We start from the raw sequence: 21,211 nt of genomic DNA, 5'->3' as shown, positions 1-21,211 counted from the left end.
AGCTAATTAAAACTAGATGAGCACCTGGAGGACAAGAAGAACAGATGATTATGTGCGGATTTTTTTTCAGTGTCCAAAACAGGAAAAGCAAAAATTAATATCTAGAATTATTTTCAAAGGGAAAATAGCTACCTTTTCTGACTGCTAAATTATACATCTCACTGGAAAATATTCAAATATCTCAAGATAATTCCTCTATAGAGAAAATCAGTTTTTATGATTTGGTGTGTGTATATGTATATATATATATATATATATATATATATATATATATATCTCAGCTGTTAATCCATGTGCTTACAAGGTTAACTTAAAAAATTGGAGTCATAGTATGTACATTTTGTTCAATGACTAACTAAAAATTTAACGTTATATTTCTGATTCCTTTCCATGATACAAGTGTTTCCGTTTAACTGGCTATGGTAGCCTCTATTTTGTGTATTTCATTATGTATTTAATTCTATTGACAGGTATTTAGGTTATATTCAATTTTTATTCTTATAAACAGTGCTTCAATAAATATCTTTTAACATCTTTGCAAATTCAGATTTATTTTCTTGGCACAAATTCTTAGACATGGAATGGACTTAAAATGTTAAACTATGTTGTTAAATTATTCTAGAAAAAAGGATGTGCCAATTTACACTCCCACCAACTGTGTGTAAGCCATTTTCTCTATAACCTTGCCTGGATATAATTCATTTTAAAAATCTTTGTTAATCTAATAAGGAAAGACGTTTCATTGGTTATTGTTGTTATTGTTTTCCCATTGTTGCTTTAAATCCTAGACTACTTAGGGACCTTTTAAATAAATCAGTTCTTGATAAATCACACATGGCCCACCCATGAAACATGTTCAGTACCAAATTAACTCTCCTCTTCTACTCAGTTGCGTTTTCTTCTCTCTGCACTAGCCCTAAATATGAATCAAAGAAACAAGAAGATCTTAACGTTAGGGTAAACATACCTGCTGCTGCTGCTGCTAAGTCGCTCTAGTCGTGTCCGACTCTGTGCAACCCCACAGATGGCAGCCCACCAGGCTCCCCCATCCCTGGGATTCTCCAGGCAAGAACACTGGAGTGGGTTGCCATTTCCTTCTCCAATGCATGAAAGTGAAAAGTGAAAGGGACGTCGCTCAGTCGTGTCTGACTCTTTGTGACCCCATGGACTGCAGCCCACCAGGCTCCTCTGTCCATGGGATTTTCCAGGCAAGAGTACTGGAGTGGGGTGCCATTACCTAGGAGAGCTCAAATATATATATATATTTTTTCATAAATAAAATCTAAAACTAAAATGTGTTTGGTTATTGACTAAATTGTTTTATCATAGTTCCCCTCTATTAATGTGGATAACTGAGTAAATGATAAAATAATTTACAAATTATATAACCCTGTTGCTGGTGAAGGCAATGGCACCCCACTCCAGTACTCTTGCCTGGAAAGTCCCATGGACAGAGGAGCCTGGTAGGCTACAGTCCATGGGGTCGCTAAGAGTCAGACACGACTGAGCGACTTCACTTTCACTTTTCACTTTCATGCATTGGAGAAGGAAATGGCAACCCACTCCAGTATTCTTGCCTGGAGAATCCCAGGGAAGGGGGAGCCTGGTGGGCTGCCGTCTATGGGGTCGCACAGAGTCGGACACGACTGAAGCGACTTAGCAGCAGTAGCAGCAACCCTGTTGTAGGAACAAGCCTACAAATCACATCTAATCACAAGCCTACAAATCACACACAAACCTACCTCTAAGTTTTTTGAAGGCTCTACTGGGATTGTTAACAATTTGACCACAAAGTCTAGAACTCAAGAAGCTGCTGACATGATGTGGCAGTGTGAAAAAGTCTGTGAAACAAGAGAGAGGTGTCTAAGAATATAGCACTCATGACATGAATAAAAACCATTTTATGTTTATAAAGTATAGATGCCAAACCTTGCCTTGGAAAAAGAGATAGCACCTTTATACCTCAAAGCTTTACAACCTTATCCCAAGGAGTAAACACTGGTCAATATTTCTTGCTCATGAATAATGGTAAGGTCTTTGTGAGAAGGTCTTACAGATTTCACAAATTTCTTTGTGGACTGGATCAGCTCTTCCTTATAGCCTTGCAGTGAGAATGAAATCTATATTTTGAAGATCGGTGTGAAAAGCTCGAGCCCCACAACTCACCACAAAAAGGAGCTGCAGTGAGCTGTCAAGCATGTTCACTGAGAGAACATGTCTATTGCTATACAGCAAACCCAAACTTTAGTGACTTAAAGTGTTAGTTTCTTAGTCATGTCTGACTCTTTGTAACCCCATGGACTATAGCCTGCCAGGCTCCTCTGTCTGTGGGATTCTCCAGGCAAGAATAGTGGAGTGGGTAGCCATTCCTTTCTCCAGGGGATCTTCCTGACCCAGGGATGGAACCTGGGTCTCCTGCATTGCAGGCAGATTCTTTACCATCTGAGCCATCTGGGAATGCCAGTGACTCAAACCACACACATTTACTATCTTGCAGTTTCTGTGGGTTTAGATTCTAAGGAGAGCCTAGCAGGGTCCCTGGCTTCAGGGTCTCTCAGGAGGCTATAATCTAGACGTCAGCTGGTGCCACGGTCACGTTGGAGGAGACAGATTTGCTTTAATGCTCACTTTAGCAGTTGCCTGGATTCAGTTCTTCGTGGGCTATTGGAATGGTTTCATCTTCTAGCCGGCCATTGGTCAGAGGCTGCTCTTGGTCAGATATGGCTTTCCAACATGGACACTTGGTTCCTCAAAGTCAGCAAGAGAGAGACACTGCTAGCAAACCAGAAGTCATGGTCTTCTGTAACCTAATAGCTTTGTTCATATTCTGTTCTTTAAAAGCAAGTCACTAGGTTCAAGGCAGGGGAAGGGGTGAACTGTACAAGTTAGTGAATACTGGGAATCAGGGAGGGCTTCCCGGATACCACTAGTGGTAAAGAACCTGCCTGCCAATGCCACAGAGGTAAGAGATGTAGGTTCGATTTCTGGGTCAGGAAGATCCCCTGGAGGAGGGCATGGCAACTCACTCCAATATTCTTGCCAGGAGAATTCCATAGACAGAGGAGCCTGGCGGGCTGCGGTCCTTGGGGGTCACAAAGATCTGGACACGACTGAATTAGCACAGGGAGTCAGGGATCATTGGAGGCTACCTTAGAAGGGTCTACCACAGAGGGTGGCTGCTCAGTTAATAACGGGCATAAAGGACACTGGGGAAAAGTGGAAAAGAGAGTGTCAGCAGACAAGGTAGGAGAGAAATTCCTTGGGAAAAGGCTCACAATAAGTGATACATACACTGTCAACGAACAAAGTTGAATCTGGGGGTCTCTAGCCCCCTTGGCAAAATGTGTTAAGTCTCAGATCAAATCAGTATGTACCATGTTAAACCACTACTTCTCATATTATGTATTATTGGGGAAAATAAAAATAGTTAAAATGGGTGACAATGGCAAAATAATGGGTAACAGAGAAACACAACCTCAGTCAAGAGGGAAAATATTCCATAACTAATATAAAAAAGGACTGTAATGCTTATTCTCTCAAAATGTGTATCTAACAATTGAGAAAGTGAAATTAATGACATTCAAAATACTCTGTATTAATCTGTATTTATTCTATCTAAACATGCACCCATGCCATTTATTTGTCATTTGTCGAGCTTAAATTTTGAGTTTGTCTTGTTAAGACTGCAGACTTCATGGTTATTTAATGTTTACCTTTCTTTTGCACCTGCCACTCACTTTGATAGGATAGTTGGTTCAAGGTAAGGATATATTGGAGTTTATAAAACAAAATAGAGAAAATACAGCTTACTGACTTATGTGGGGAAGGAGGTTTATAATCATAACTAGGATTTTTATTATAATGGCTGTTCTAGTAAGTTAAGTTAATCAGCTGAGTGTTTGCAAGGATGGGTTATATACATGTTTATATAATAACAAAAATGAACAGAGATTTAGCAGATAAATTGTCTTAACAGGTTTTGCCTGGTTTTAGTACAAAAACTTACTAATTAGTGCAAGTGTTGCAATCATTTTTATGACATTCCCTGAAGATGGCACTTTAAGGGTTATGCCATATGCTGATTGACAGCAGCCATAATTCCATACAATGAGACTGTATCATATTGTTTGAAGTGAGGTGATATTCATCTCTTGAAACTGATCAAACATATCATTGCATCAAACAGTATTACAATATAATCACACTGTACGTGGAGGCTTCCAAGGCTGATCCTCATGCTGTACTCTTTTCCCTTGGACTTCTCTCATAGCACTTGTGACACACCACTGCATCCACACTTTCCTTTAAGAACTCAGAAGCCACCAAAGAGAGAAATCTGCATAAAATCGTGGTTTGGTTATGCTGTGTGAGTGTTCATTTGTCGACTGCTTCCGAATTACAAATTTCCTTCCACAAAGATCTCCCTAAGTATACAAATAAAAACCTGGTAAGACCAAGATAAAAAGAGAAGATTCCAAACAGGGCAGAAAATAATTCAAATGCCTTTTATTTGTCTTCCAGAAACAAGCAAACATGGAAGACATGTCTTTCGTAAAAAATACTTTTTAGTGTCAGAAACTTCCAAGGGTTTTCCCCCTAATGTACTGTTTTGCAAAGTCACTTACTTTATGTACTGACTTTGGGGCTATTGCAGCTGCAGATGAAAATTATATTAGAACCTATTCTACTAGTCGTAGTTGCTGCTGATCTTGGAAAAGCAATGCTAGGATGGGCAGAAATAAATGAGGGTGATTTGTCCTCTTAGTGGCATTTTTTAGTGGTATGAAATTCTATAACACAGTAGCTTTTAGACTACTAACAGCTGTGATGTAATTTAGGAACTGCCCTTTAATTATCCCTCCATCCATCTCTCCATCCATCCATTCAGTAACTTGTAAAAAAGCCATGGGATTATGTTCAGAATAGTTTACAAACAGGATGCTAGGATGGGAGCCATCACCTGTTCACACTGACATTCACTAAGAGATGTGTTACCACTTCTGGTCCTCCAGTGTTGATCTGTGTGAATCTCTGAGATGTCGCCATCCTACCTGGACCTTATTAATTTGTCTGAGCCAGCCCTAGCCCTAACCTGTTAGGTTTAATGTCCTTAGCCTTCTGGGCCTGTAGAAACTGGTGGCTCTTTCAGAGACGCACTGGGACGGCAGGAGCACAGAGGCACTCTCTGATTGGTTACCTGAGCATCACACTGCGACCACTCCAGCTGCTTCTGCATTGTGGTGGGCACAGGTGAGGCTAGAGGTTTCCGGAATTCCCCCAAGATAGACCAGAGAGCTCTCTGTTCCCAGATTCTGCTGATCATGGGCATTTCTTCCAAATCAGGTGCAGAAGAGCAGGGCAAAGACCCTTCTCAGAGATACCACCAGTCTTTAAGCTCTGTGCTTCCCTTCTGACCATTTTCTCCTTTACTTCTCTTCTTTAACTATAGAAACTTCATTTAATATACAGTGAAATACACTGACTTTTCATCTCTTTTTCCCGAATATTTGGTTTGTGATATTAATATCATGCTTTCAGATCTTTAGGGCATGTCTGATACACAAATGCCCAGAATTTTGAAATTCAAAATCTGAGAATTGTCTTTTCCCCTTCTCTTAAGAGCATCCATTGCCTCAGCAAGTAAGGGGAAAAGTCTTAGCAGCTGTTCCGTGGTGAAAAGTGAACACCTTTTCCTCTTTTCTCTCTTGCTTCTTTGTCTCCTACTTCGTTAATTTTGTTGTTTGACCTTCCCCCCTCCCCTATTTTCTTGAGAGTTTAGTTGGCTGGTTTTGTTTTTTTTTCCCCCCAGCTTGTTGAATAGAATAGTTAGTACTGAGTTACGTTACACATGGTTTTTTGGTTTGTATTTTTTTGCTATTAGATGCTTTAGATTTTAAAACAATCAAAAATTCTTTTTTATCCCCTCTAGCAAAAAAGATCGACCTACAGTACAAATACGGACTTTCCATGTGGTGCTAGTGGTAAAGAACACATCTGAAAATGCAGGAGACATAAGAGACCCAGGTTCAATCTCTGGGTTGGGAAGAGCCCTGGAGGAAGGAATGGCACTCCACTCCAGTATTCTCGCCTGGAGAATCCCATGGACAGAGGAGCCGCGCAGGCTACAGTTAGGTCTCAAAGAGTCAGACACAACTGAAACGACTTAGCGTGCACAGTACAAATAGCTTGTTTTTTCTTGAATACTTATAGACTGCTGACCAGATGGTGCATTCGCTCCAAACACTTCAATGTGTGTTTTCTACAAATAAGAGTGTCCTCCTACTGACCACAACACAACTAACAAAACCAGGGGAGGAATTTTGATACACTCCTGCCCGTTGGTCCACAGACCACATTCCAGTTTCAACTGATGCAACCATAATTTTTGTAACCAAAGGATCCACTTCAGAAGCACACACCATATTACTTATCATGTCTCTTTAGTCTCCTAGTCTGGAATATTCTTCAGTTTATGCTTGACTTTCAGTCCAGTATTGATATTTTAAAGAAGAGTTCAATTACTTTGCAGAATCACCCCCAGTTGAAGTTTGCCTGAAGTCTCCTCATGATTTGATTCAGATCACAGTATCACAGAACTGATGCAGTGTTCCTCTCAAAGCATCCAACCAGGTCATGCATGGTTTCAATAGCTGATGTTCACTGTCCGCACTTGCTAAAAGTGATGTCCTCCAGGCTTTTCCACCATATACTCTCCCCCTTTTGTGGGGAGGTATTTTGAAAACATACCGAATCCTGTTCTTCATCAAATTTAAATCCTTTCATTCATTCATTTATGTTGGTATGGTCTCTTGGTCTTTTATTTTACTTAATATTGTAAATTCTACAAGTTATTATCACATTACTATTAGTATTTTTTAAAGTTTTTATTTATGTGGACCATTTTAAAAGTCCTTATTGAATTTTTTACAATATTGTTTCTGTTTTATGTTTTGTTTATTTGGCTATGAGGCATGTGGGATCTTAATTCCCCAACCAGGGACTGAACTTGAACCCCTGCGAAGTCTTAGCCACTGGACTGCCAGGGAAGTCCCTACTATCAGTATTAATACTCCAATTATGTCCAATGTGGCTAGTAGGAGCCCATTTAAACTGACATTTAGGCTCTTTTGATATGTCCCCCATCATTTTTTTTAAACATATTTTTGGTTTATGGTAGAAGTTTCAGATCTTTGATTTCTTGTAGAAGTTCCAGATTTTTCTCGTAATTTTTTCCCCCTCAGTCCCAGAATCAGCCATTTCTCTAAAAATTATTTTTCTGTTTTTACTGGGAAATAGTATTTGGAAGCCAAGACTCGAGTGCTGTGTATGTTCATTGTTATTGAAGTGTTGGTGCTTCCTGGCTCTATCGGAAGATATATCTTCTACATACTTATGCACTTACCATGTATCTACCTTGATATTTGTTTCTATCTATAGAAATTGAAAACTGTCTCTCTATAAATTATACATATGTGGAAAACCATGAGCTCATCTTACACTTCCAGTCTCATGTTGATTCTAGTTTTCTCCCTTTTCCATATATGTAATCTTACTCCTTGGAAGGAAAGTGATGACCAACCTAGATAACATATTCAAAAGCAGAGACATTACTTTGCCAACTAAGGTCTGTCTAGTCAAGGCTATGGTTTTTCCAGTGGTCATGTGTGGATGTGAGAGTTGGACTGTGAAGAAGGCTGAGAGCCGAGGAATTGATGCTTTTGACCTGTGGTGTTGGAGAAGACTCTTGGGAGTCCCTTGGACTGCAAGAAGATCCAACCAGTCCATTCTAAAGGAGATCAGCCCTGGGTGTTCCTTGGAAGGAATGATGCTAAAGCTGAAACTCCAGTACTTTGGCCACATCATGCGAAGAGTTGACTCATTGGAAAAGACCCTGATGCTAATAGGGATTGGGGGCAGGAGGAGAAGGGGACAACAGAGGATGAGATGGCTGGATGGCATCACCGACTTGATGGACGTGAGTTTGAGTGAACGCTGGGAGTTGATGATGGGCAGGGCAGCCTGGCGTGCTGCGATTCATGGGGTCACAAAGAGTCAGACACGACTGAGCGACTGAACTGAACTGAATTGAATCATCTCTAATAATGAGAATACAAGTTTCCATACTTCCTCAGATATTGACATATGTAATCAACCTCACTTAATGCAACCCATCTCCCATCCCTACTACGACTCCCTCCCACACACAGATGCCTCTTCTCCCTGCTTGGGCTCTGACTCCCTGTTCAGGCTGATTCTTCAGGCTATTTTGTCTGCCACCCTTGACTGGCTATTCTCTTCATCTTGTTTAGACCCTTATATCCTCTTATCTTGCTCTGTCTCACCTAGTGGCTTTGTTGTTGTTTGTTGCGGCTTTAGAAATAAATTATTCAGGAAGGGGAAGGAGAAGCAGTCAAGTTTTTCCATGAAATGTTTTCATTATCCTCTTTAATTGAGAGTTGTTAGCAGAAAAATAAGAAGAATCCAAGGGCCAAAAGAAAAAAGGAACTAAGAACCCAAGTGTTGACTGCAAGAACTAACATGGCAGTGGACTAGGGTGGTGGTTATGGCTCAGAAACATAGCAGCTTTCATTTTCATACCCAGAAAGGCACAGGAAACAAGGACTTGGAAATTCTGTAGGGAGGTGGGGATAAATCCAGGATCATTTAAGGGCTTCCCCTTCCATAAAATGATAGAGAAGAAATAATCTGCACACTAGCAAAAGAGACCACAAGGAAGCAAGCTATTGAGGCCTGGGTGTTGGGGGGTAGATAGTAAGCCTTTCGAGAGAAATTGTAATCACAGACATGCACCTCATATAAGCGTCATGTCAACCACATGGCCTGAACACTCCATATTGGGATTCAGCGTATTCCAAGCAGAAGCAAACAGTAAAAATTTGGTGTGATAAAACCTCATCACAGGCCACACTTGATGCCTCCAGATGAAGCCTATCAAAAATGGGCTCACCATTCAAAATTACAGCACATATAAGGCAACAATCTACCTTGAGAGACATAGGAAAGAGTAAATACAGGAGAATTAAACTCCAAGGAATTTGAGGTAATAGAACTGTAAGACAGACACTGTAAAAACATAAATTTTAAATGTTTAAAACATTCTAAAAGATTTGAATAAAGCATTAAAATACACGTCTGTGTCCTAATCTTCCTAAGGACATTAGTGATTTTGACCTGGGACTCTACCTAATGACTTCATTCTAACTTAATTACACTTTAACACCTTAGCTCCATATCAGTCATATTCTCAGTTACTAGATTTTGGGACATCAATATAAGAATTTTGAGGGAGACACAATTCAGCCCATAACACTGTGATAAACTGAACCTCACTAACCTCTTTTCTCTTGGCACTTTCCTGTTTCCTCTCTGCTTTCCAGGTACTTCTCTGTACTCAGTGACCTATTTCTTGCCTCAAGGACTTTGCAAAAGACTGTTACCTTCACTTAGAATACTCCCATCCCCATGTCCCCCAGCTTGGCGTAGCCAAAAGCTAGGTTTCAGTTTTAATGTCATTTCCTCAGAGAAACACTTTCTGACTCTAAGATTAGATTAGTTCTCTGTGTTTTGTGTTTTCCACATCATTTTTTGTACCACTTCATAATTCTAATTAAATGATTAACTGTATAATTACTGAATTTCCTTGATCCTACAATGTGAGGCATTCTAAAATGCATCAATTTTGAAACATTTGTAGGGAGAGGAAAGAAATACTATTCTATTAGCCAGCTATTGCTACAATAATGCTTCACGAAAAACCACTCCAAAATTCAGTGATTTAAAACAATAAGCATTTATTTCTCCCTCATGGGTCTGTAAGCTATTGTGATTCACTTTTAAAAACTCAATTTCAGGACTCAGCTCTGGACTCAAACTGCAGGCTCAGTTGAATTCAGGTCTACTTCATATATGTCCATATGCTCCCCCATTGTGTTCTGACAGTGAATGACAGACAGTCAAGCAAAGGGAACACGGAACAGCTGTTAAAACCTCAGCTTGGAGAGGCACACTGTTACCTCCACCCAATTCTGTTGGTTAGAGCAAGTCACGTGGCCAAGCCCGACACCAGTGGGTTGGGGACAGTACTCTGCCTCCTCTAGTGGGAGATGATGCCAAGTCAATGAAAAAGGACATATATATATATACTGTATAACCCCCAAACAGGAAGGAATTGGGAACAATAACTCAATGTACCATATGTACCATGAACAGTATGTACACAAATTTTATTATGTTTACCTACAAAAGATTATTCAAATATATTTATTAATACCCCCCAAATCTCCACTTTCTTCTGTATTGAGTAAAGCTTCATAGTCAGAGCCCAAAGTATCTTCTGAATTACTTTTGGTCTCCAACCATTACATCCCTTATTCTAGCCACCAGTCCTTTATATAACCAGGGCTCAGGACTTTGACCTCTTTAACTCTTGTGTAAGTTTTAGGCATACAAAAGAAAGACCAGGGTTCTATTTGGCACTTCCAATTTGGTTAAACTCAGAATGTACCCCCCAAATATTTCTATCATTGGAAATTCAAACCTTTTCATGACAATCCACAGGAAGTTTTGTTTTGTTTGTTTTTTTTTCCTGCTGCTTATTTATTTAAAAAACTTTATTGAGGTAGCACTGGTTTATAAGTTTCATGTATGCTACCTTGTATTTTTACTTTTGTGCACACTGTGATGTGCTCACCACCAAATATTGGTCTCCATCTCTCACTATACAGTTGATCCTCTTTATCCAACTCACCTTCACCCAACTCTTACCCCCTGGTAACCACTACTCTGTTCTATGCAGCTACCTATTTATTTTTGTTTGACTTGTTCATTAATTTTTGTTTATTTTTTATATTCCATATATGAGTGAAATCATCTGGTATTTGTCTCTCTTTGTCTAACTTATTTCACTTAGCATAATACTCTCAAGGTCTATTCATGTTGTCACAAATGGCAAGAGTTCATCTTTTTTTTAATGACTGAGTGGTATTCCATTGTGTATATGTACATATATATATATATTCATATATATATAAAATATTATAACATCTTCTTTATCCATTCTTTCACTGATGGAGTTAGGTTGTTTCTGTACCCTGGCTGTTGTAGACAATGCCACGATGAACACAGAAGTACCTGTGTGTTTTTTAATTAAGGGCTTCCCTGATGGCTTGGCAGTAAAGAATCCACCTGCAATGCAGGAGACACAGGCAATGCAGGTTCGATCCCTGGGTGGGGAAGATCCTTTAAGGAGGAAATGGTAACCTGCTCCAGTACTCTCACCTGGACAATCCCATGGGCACAGAAGCCTGGTGGGCCACAATTCAAAGGATTACAAAGAGCTGGACACAACAGAGTGGCTGAGCACACATATATATATGCTTTTGAATTAGTTTTTTTTTTTTTAATTCTTTGGTAAATACCCAGAAGTGAGGCAGCTAGATTATATGGTAGTTTTAATCTTAATTTTTTGAGGAATCTTTATACTGTTCTCCATAGTTTTCCTCTGTCCATGGGATTTTCCAGGTAAGAATACTAGAGCCGTTTCCATTTCCTCCTCTAGGGGATCCTCCTGAGCCAGGGACCGAACCCATGTCTCTTGTGTCTCCTACATTGGCAGGCAGATTCTTTACCACTGTGCCACCTGGGAAACTTTTTTCTGCACAGCCAACAATGTTCATTGCAAAGCTACTTGGAGTGTAAACCTCTGAACAACTTTTTGAAAAGACAATTAGACACCTTAAATTGTCTTAAATTTAGTGAGAATTCAATCCCGAACGTAAATAGCTGAGAGGACATTTGATAACAAGAAATGCACTGTCACCTGGAGAAGCAGTGTCACTCTGCTCAGTAGCTGGGAAGTTTCTTGTACCACGGATTGAAAGAGTTATCCCTCTGTAACATGGGAGCAGTCATCTGAAATTACGTCTTGCTCTGTTCTCCTCCAACCCCCAGAAGGTCAGGAAAGTGACTCAGGTAGGGTGGAAAGTGACATATTTACCAGGATCTGACTTGGATGCTAGATATGATTGATTCTTTCTTCTCAGGCTGTAACAATCCTGTGAAATACTATGAGTCATCTTTCCCACCACACAGAGATAGCCTTTTACAGAGAAAACAATCCGGAGGAGGACCTTAAGACAGAAAGAATGAGAAAGAGAGAGAGAGAGAGAGACACGGACTGAGCCAGATCCCAGAGAATGGCGCCTGAGCAAGGGGTTCTCATAATGCCCAAGATCATCTCCTAAAAGTTTTCCACACAGAAGCCAAATTTTATGCCTCGTTAATGTGAGCTGATTTCCGTCGCATGTAATCAAATAGAACGCTAGATATTACAAAACAATAACCCACATGAGCAACACCACGGTTACAAACATACATGATAGTGCAGCAACCACAAATAATTTCAGAATAACTCAAGCTCTTCATTTGTTTTTTTTTTAACATAATGAAGGAAACAGAGGACCTTAAAAATCCCCCTTTGCCTCCCCCATCCAGCGATTCACACGCGGCAGCTGCTTCTGCTCCTTCTCCTTTACATCTGTCTTCAAATTCCAGTCTCAAGTCAAGATAACCTCCTCCCCCAAAGTTAACCTTCTGAACTTTTGTTCTCTCTTCCTTTCCTCCCTCTTCTCATGCCTAAAGCTCAGAAGAACTTGTCTGTCAAAGCAGGACTCTCCGAGCTGAACTGGCCTCAGAGCACAGGAAAGCCTGTTGGCAAATGAGGGAAAATTGGGGATATCCATGTGTGCCTCATTTTTGTCCCATTGCTCCCCTTTAAAAGTGTAATAAAATGAAAAAAATACATGCATTTATTTTTAAGGTTACATAAATGTGGTTCAACATTTGCTTTTCCTTGCTAAAGCAATGCCTTCCACATACATATTAAATACCTCATAGCACATTAAAAAAAAAGAAATTAATGACTAGATGAATTACTGAATGAATAAGAAAGGAATGTATGAATACATGTAAAAATATGACGTTAGGGATTGGGGGAAATTGTTACTAAGAAATTAAAGTCACAGTCAGTAAATGCTTGACACCTAGAAGGCTAAAAAATACATTTCTAAAACCCAACTCATTCTTTCACACACATAAAAACAGAATAAAAAAGAAAAAATGAATTTTGAAAGTAGAAGCAAGTTGTGTGTGTGTGTGTGTGTGTGTGTTTGTGTGTGTGTATATGTATAGAAAGTTATCTACAATTTAAATAATCCCAGTGGTAGCTGTAACCAAGTGTATTAATTAGAATTCTTTGCAAGGCACAGCAGAGAAGGCAGTGGCACCCCACTCCAGTACTCTTGCCTGGAAAATCCCATGGACGGAGGAGCCTGGTAGGCTGCAGTCCATGGCCTTGCTAAGAGTCAGACACGACTTCACTTTCACTTTCATGCATTAGAGAAGGAAATGGCAACCCACCGTAGTACTCTTGCCTGGAGAATCCCAGGGACGGGGGAGCCTGGTGGGCTGCGTCTATGGGGTCACACAGAGTTGGACACGACTGAAGCGACTTAGCAGCAGCAGCAGCAGCAAGCCACAGAGAACAAATCTGAATAAATAAGACATAAATGTATTTATTGGGAGAAGTATTTTTTACCCACCCAACCTCCATCTCCTTCCTCTTATCTTTGTAAAATATGCCCTAGTTTTGTTTGTGTGTCTATTTATCCTTTGCTCATTATGGCTCAGGGTTAGATCCTAACTGAACAGAAGTCATTTCCATCCCTGAAACCAGTTTATGCATATATGACACTGTGAGATGTGTGGGGAATTTTTCTAATGGGTTTCTGAGAAAAGCTTTCCTTAATTGCAGAAAGGGACCCAGGTAAGAAAAAAAATCCCTTCTCCCGTGTCTGGAAAGAGGGATGTGGTAATGATGTGATGACTAGATTTCTGTAGCTTTCTTGTGAACATAAGAGGGACAGCCAATGAGAAGCTTACCTATCAAGATGAAAGAGTGGGATGATAAAAGACACTCTACATCCAACAATTCTTGCTCCCAAAATGGTAATTTTCTCAGAGCAACTGACTTGAGCCAGGTTTTTCTATTTTTCTGCAATTGACAGAATCCCAGGGATACAGAATCATATTAAAGGGAGGCTGGACATTGGCTTGGGATTGGTTGGAGCCCCAGAAGCTAAGGAGGTTAGAAAGCAGAACCCAACAAGAGCTACATTTTGGTGAAAATAGCCAGGTTGGGTTTGTACTAGGTCAGATGGACTAGAATTCCAGCATTGTCTTTTTGTTCCTCTATTCAAGACAACATCCAATTCCCACACCTGATTATATTCAGTAAGAAAGAATTAACTCCTCAAACAGGATTTTAGATTTTAAGAGGTTAGGTAGGTGTTGAGCAGCCAAAAATGTCAAGTGTCTACAACATCAACAAATTAAAACTTCTTGTATTATGGGTTTTCTTATTTTTTTTAGTATTCATTCTCAGGGGCTTCCACTTCTCCTCACCATTTTCTGTCCTTGTTTCCTGTCTCCATATCCTTCTACACATCTTTATTTTAAATCATACCTTCTGCACTGTCACTCTGCCTGCCTTGTCTATGCCTTCATTCCCCAAATGCGGAAATAAATCAAGTCAGATCTGTGTCTCAGAATTTCAGTGGAGTTTTGAAGTTACAGATGGAGATTACATTGAAGTATAAGCTGAGAACCGAGTGTAATATACCCGTCTACTAAAAAAAATAAAACTAATAATCAACTATATCCCATTATGAGGAATTTGTTGCTGGATATGTTATCTTTAGGTTCTAGTGTATGCCTATCCTAAGACTATATTCTTTTCCTCTCTACCTTTTTTTTTTCAATTTCCCCAAAGTTCCTCTAATTTCATAGACAGAATATGTCTCCATCTTGTACTCAAAATCAAGCTTGTAGTCTATATATGCATATCCAAGAGTTCATTAAACAGCTTTTCAATGGTTTATCTACCTCAGATTGTATCCTTTAAAACACAAAGCACTGGGATGGCTTTGGAATTAGTTTTTCATTTATAGAAAACAAATTTTAGAAAGTGTTTCTCTCATTAATCTCTGGAAGCAGAAAGGGAGTAATTTAAAGATTTCTCCTCAATTGCACAGAAAAACCTGCAGAGAGGAGCTGGTTTTGTTTTTTATCCTTTTCTTTTTCTTCTTCCCCATCCTTCTTCGATTTCTCCTCCTTTTCTGTCTTCTCTCCACCCAATACGAGTACTGTCATTTTAACTTAGTCATATGCCCACAATTTAAATGAAGAACAAAGTATGAAATCCAGCCTAAAGGAAAAAGGGGAAATGGCACCTTGTCATGTGACCTATAGTCACAACTCTGCAATGTACTAGCAGTATGATTTTGAGATGCTTCTTCTGAAGTTTGGAACTAAAGCTATGGTTTACCTATATCATAAGGATATCAGCAAGACTAAATGAGATGATGGATGAAAAAGTGTATCCTCAACTATCAAGAACTACCCAAATGTAACAGAATGAATACCAGATGGTGGATTCTATCACAGAAGGCCCATGAGAACAAAGCTGCTGACTACGTGTGAGACAAGGACTTCCTAGGTGGTGCTAGTGGTAAAGAACCTGCCTGCCAATGCAGGAGACATAAGAGACTCAGATTTGACCCTTGGGTCTGGAAAATCCCCTGGAGAAGGGCACGGCAACCCACTCCAGTATTCTTGCCTGGAGAATCCCATGGACAGAGGAGCCTGCTGGGCTACGAATCCATTGAGTCACACAGAGGTGGAGACCACTGAAGCGACTTAGCACACAACACACAAGTGATAAAAGGCAGGAGCTCAATCAAAGAGCAAAGAACCCCAGGACTGAGACTTTCGGGTGCCAAGATCAGAGTGAGGCCAAAACCAAGATTTGACTCGAGATGAAGAGCTACTGGAATCCTTTTATTTCTTTTGCACAAACAGATTTGATCTCTGAGGTTGCTTCAGGTCCAAACTTAAAAGAAATCTTACTCTGCTCTTTCTTCTTTAAGGTTGAAGGAGCAAAGAGTTAATTACCTTGTTATATTCATCTCTCTTCCAAACTTTCCACATGGGCTTTTTTCTTAATTAGCCATCATATGAAACTAGAATATTTATTATTTATTGTGTGTATTAAATTTTATGTCTTTTCTTCTTAATTTCTAAAATGGGTGAATTTACTACTTTTCATATTTTTCTCCTAAAAAAGCAATGTTTTTGGTTGTTGTTATTGTTGTTTTTATTGTTTGCTTAGTTGTAGTCCTCATCTGACTTTTCTTTGGGTCAGTAATTCTTCATAAGAACAAAATTCTTTTCTTCATAAATGAGAAAAAGCTTCTGCTGTATTTTAGATTAATTAGAAGACGCAAATAGTTTCCCATACGTTTTTCTTATTCTTAATGCTTTTCTTTTTATCATTTACCCAATTTATACATATACGTCCACCTATAAATGTCTACTGAGTATTGGTTAAGTTACATGGCTTAAATTCAAGGCTCTGTAGTAACTTATTAAAGTATATTTTATAAAGTGATTTTGGTCATCAAGATAATATTACTATACAACGACTCATGTGCATATGCGGTTCATTGCCATGGTACTAAGTCAGCTCTAAAGGGAACATGAAATGCACACCTATATGCCAATTTCAGAATCAATTTTATATCTGCTGCAATTCATTAGACTTAGGGATTCCAAATGGTTTATACACTTCAAGACTTGCTTAACTGGTTAAGAATATAACTGCTAGCCAAGGTACTCAGGAGTAAAGTATGTCTCAATAATTCCTCCATTTAAAATCTTCTTTATTTTTACCCCTACAGTAGGTAACATATAATAATACATTATACATAGCCTTGTTTATTTTGTGTATGTATGACTTAATTCTAGATTGTAAATGCTTAGAAAGCTTCTTCCTCACCTCTTTGTGTGGATATGGATGTTTAATGTAAGTTTCTCTTCAGAATGTTATGCTCAAAGGAATTTCCTGGCGGTTCAGTGATTAGGACTGTGTGCTCTCATTACCAAGCGCTGGGGTTCAGTTCCTGGTCTGGGAACTAAGATCCCACAAGCTGAGTGGCAAGGCCAAAAAAGAGTTAGGCATGAATGGAAAAACTGGTCCATAAGTATCAATCAAGATTCACTTAAGAGTTTCCCTTAGCTGTTTAATATCTCAGTGAATGATGATGATTTTAATGAGTGTGTCTTATGTTGGTCAAAGCAATTTTGAAAGCTGTTTGATACGTTTCTTTTATCCCAGTTACAGTTTTTGCTTCTCTCATCTCTCTTCCTCTCCACTTTCTTCAGTTTCTTTCCTCCGTATCCCTCACATTTCATATTGTTTTTATATTCTTTTGTACTCTTTCCACACTTAAGCAATTATTTAGGGAAAAAAGAGTCTGGCATTTTCCTATTGTAACTCAAAGGAAACCAAGCTTGAGCATATCTTTATGACAGAAAGACCTAGTAGGTTCATTTTTGGGGTGGAAAATCTGACCAGAAAGGAAAAAAAAAATCCCAGATTTAAAAAAAAGTAACAATTAGATTTTTTAAAATGTATATATAGTGCAGTTTTACTTAGAAAAATGACTCTTAATGTTCTTAATTATGTGTAAGTAAATAATGTAGATTGACAGAATGTTAGATGAAGCTGTTAAAACTAAAATGCTTAAGAAAACAGATATTGCTAAATGGAAAAGGAGGCACTGTACACAGCACCCGCTGAAAACTCAGCTAAGCACTGATAAGACCCCTAGGTAATTGGGAGAGTGTCTTCATATTTCTGCATGTGTTTGTCTATAAAAGCATTTCAAGGTGTAGCTTTCTATTGATTCAACCTTGCTAAAAAATTAATCAAGGAACCATCATTTGCTAATCACTGTTTTTTAATCACATTTTCCAAATCTTTTTCAGGAAATGTGTGTTTTTAGTTCCTCCTTGAGAAAGCTACTCCCTGACATGAGACTGACCCTACAGCCACCTCTGGACTTCAACACCATGTCTGCCCTGAAAAGAAGCCTCAGTTGCTGAATTTTTCCAGTTTGCAAAGAAAGGAACTCTGTACTAAACTTGAGTTTGTAACTTAAAAATAAAACCCTAAACCTGCCCATCTACTGCAAATAAATGTACTCCCTTTGTTTCATGGTATGCAATTAGATGCATTTGAAATAAAAGGTAAGTTAAATCAGAAATCTTGGAGACAAGCATGTACTATTTTAAAACAAGGAATGTCAAATGTTGTTTTTCAACGCAGTACCAAGGGGTATTTCACAGGTAATGTCTCAGGGCTGATGCTAGCTAATTATTAGCTACCGTACCCTGCCTCCCATTCTAAGTGAATATCTCCTGGCAGAAAGACACAGCTAGGAGTGTTCTGTTTCATTTGTCCTTGGAGTTTTTATCAGCATCAAGAAGGCGGACTGAGCCAAAGTTAGAAAAATTCTGGAGCTAAGCAAAAAGCGACACGTTTAACAGCCCCCATTAATTGGGGCTGTTACATGATTAATTTGAGAAAAACAGAAGAGACCGATTTCTTTACAACTCACAGTTGGATGCAATGCACTAAAAGTAATCCTGTAAATTACATTTTAAATCTTCAACATATTCCAAGCAGATAAAATAGTGGCATGATTGACCAAACTCCTTTAAAAAGTACACATATTACGATGCATCATAGTTATAAACAGATGGTATTTGGCCTCCTTCCTATTCTCAACATTTGGAATTTCTAAACTATGTGAATTAAACAATAATATTTTATAAACATACAAGGGATTTTGCTCACTGCTTTGTTAACATAGAAATTATACAATGCTGACATTTATTTAAATTTTAAAAAGTAAACAACAGTGTGCATTGAAATAAAGCAAACTAAAATCAACATAGAGAAGTATGTTCTGTGTGCATATTACCTACAATGGCACTGGCCTTTTTAAGGGAAGACATAATGGGTTGAAGAACAAATGGTGGCTTAGATGGGACTAATACTTTGTACTCCAAAGGTTCATTTAACACCTCTCTGTAAACAAGGGATATTTATGCCATAATTGGCTATTTGACCATCACTGTTCATTTACAATGTAACCTGCTATTATGGAGTTAAAAGACGTTCCCCTTCATTGGCTCATCAGTTCTCACAGTAGTCAAAGTGTACTCAGTTTTAAAAAGCACTTCCACAAACAGGGATCATTCTGACACTTGGGATCATTCTGACACTTGTACTCTGAATGAGAAACATTATCATTATATCAATAAGTAGGTATTTTTTCCTTTGAAGGATATTATTGCCAGAAAGAAAAGGAAATGTATCCGATCTCAGTGTCATTTCCTGAGACTCCTTTCTAAAATTACAACTTTAACCCTTTGGCCACATTTTGGAAAGGAGATCCATCTGGTGAGTTGATGTACAAAATAGAAGGCACTCGGTTTTCAAACATTCTTCTCAGATGTGCAAAGTTGTGTCGTGATGAATAAATAATGAATCAGATATTTCAATCCATTTTATGATTTTTGAAAGCCCTGATTATCACTGTTTACAGACACCGTTGTCTCTATGCACTTCCCAAATGTTCTTGCTCTGCCTTTCAAGGATGAGCTTGGGTTGGCCACCCTCCCCTACCTCAGTTTACTCCTAGACTGCTCTTTCTCACATTTTAAACATTTTAAATCAGCCAGCCTCTATCTTCAAGTCTATAATTTGAGGAATATTTCAAACCAGATGGGGTAAAATCTTGAGCTATGGATGCCAGTGATGGTCACCAACACTCCAGCTAAGGTTTCTTATCTTTGGTCACTGCAGTGCACCACTTTGGCCTACAATCTCTATTGGTGGGAAAGAAAGAGGAAAGTATACTACAGCCCGCTGCTGCTAAGTCCCTTCAGTCGTGTCCGACTCTGTGGGACCCCAGAGACGGCAGCCCACCAGGCTCCCCCGTCCCTGGGATTCTCCAGGCAAGTACACTGGAGTGGGTTGCCATTGCCTTCTCCAATGCATGAAAGTGAAAGTGAAGTCGCTCAGTCGTGTCGGACTCTTAGCGACCCCATGGACTGCAGCCCACCAGGCTCCCCCGTCCCTGGGATTATCCAGGCAAGAGTACTGGAGTGGGGTGCCATTGCCTTCTCCGATGCTACAGCCTAGATGGTCAGAAAAGCAAACGGCCTGCTAAAACCACAAACAAGGTGCATTTTTCTCTGACACACATAGTCTTAAATGTGTACACACAAATAAATACCTAATGACAAATAGTGATACTAGAGGGGATGAGGTCCTTTTAAAAACAAAGACGCCTCCAAATGATATTTAACGTTTTCCCAAGTTTTTTGGAAATCAACGCGATGCTTCTAAATATTCTACCCGCTGCTGCTGCTGGTAAGTCGCTTCAGTCGTGTCCGACTCTGTGCGACCCCATAGACCGCAGCCCACCAGGCTCCCCCGTCCCTGGGATTGTCCAGGCAAGAACACTGGAGTGGGGTGCCATTCTTCTACCTAAACACTGCTTAACCCCTCCCCCGCCCCGCCGCTCTCTTTGCTCCACCTAAATAACCAGTTGGTGGTCAGGAGGAGAAAGTTTGCAATCCAGAACACAGGTATGAAGTGTAAAGGAAAGCAACCTTAGGGCTGGCAGTGGGATTAAAATCACAAGTCTGAATATGTGAGAGAGTTGAAGAAGAGTGTTTTAACATTAATAGCCAGATCTTTGCCTGGAGAGTTGCAGTGCCCACCCCTACTCCCTTCTCTGTTTTTGCTTAAGTGAGAATTTTTTAAAAGGACAGAGGGAGATAAATCATTCTCTTTGCTTTCGCTTCATCTTCATGGGATTCTCTCCCTGAGATTTGAGACTGGCCGACTCAAGGCACCAGGTTCCGTAAAAATACTTAGAGAAGAGATCTGCCGGTCAGGGCTGCGCCGCCTTCCCGGTGGTGCGGAAGGGGACCGGTCACCCCGACGCGAAGCAGCAGGGCAGACCTGGGCCACCCGCCACTTGTGCGTGTGTCAGCATGTGACTGTCGGTGCGCGCGTGCCAGGGAGCGTGCCCGCGTGTGTGCGTGACAGTGTGCGAGACAGTGTGCGCGTGTCGGGCTGTGCGCGCGTCGGCGTGCGCGTGCCGGCGCGGCTCTGCCCCGGAGTCCGCGCAAGAGTGAGCGGGAGCGCGGCGGTCGCTCGGGGCTCGCTGCGTCCGGTCGCCTGGGACGCCTCCAGCGGCTTCGGGGCTCTTCTGGC

At 39.9% G+C, this 21,211-nt stretch overlaps 1 protein-coding gene across 6 annotated transcripts in view; it reads right to left on the bottom strand.

The window, feature by feature from the left end:
• Window positions 1-21,211, bottom strand: part of GTDC1 (glycosyltransferase like domain containing 1) — a 502,335-nt gene that overhangs the window by 36,775 nt on the left and 444,349 nt on the right. For 4 of the 6 annotated variants that reach the window (XM_069577660.1, XM_069577645.1, XM_069577647.1 and 1 more), the window contains 2 exons: window positions 13,438-13,567; window positions 12,420-12,726 (listed from right to left, as the gene is read on the bottom strand). In XM_069577660.1, the coding sequence (XP_069433761.1) occupies window positions 12,710-12,726; window positions 13,438-13,567 (147 nt within the window). In that variant the 3' untranslated portion in view covers window positions 12,420-12,709. Of the gene's footprint in view, window positions 1-12,419; window positions 12,727-13,437; window positions 13,568-21,211 lie in introns of those variants that run through there. The other 2 variants (XM_069577646.1, XM_069577643.1) reach the window with 1 other exon arrangement.

The sequence above is a fragment of the Ovis canadensis genome, chromosome 2 (assembly GCF_042477335.2).
Source record: "Ovis canadensis isolate MfBH-ARS-UI-01 breed Bighorn chromosome 2, ARS-UI_OviCan_v2, whole genome shotgun sequence".
NCBI lineage: Eukaryota > Metazoa > Chordata > Mammalia > Artiodactyla > Bovidae > Ovis > Ovis canadensis.
The sequence above is the reverse complement of the archived record's forward strand: the minus strand, read 5'-3'. Positions and strand labels throughout refer to the sequence as shown.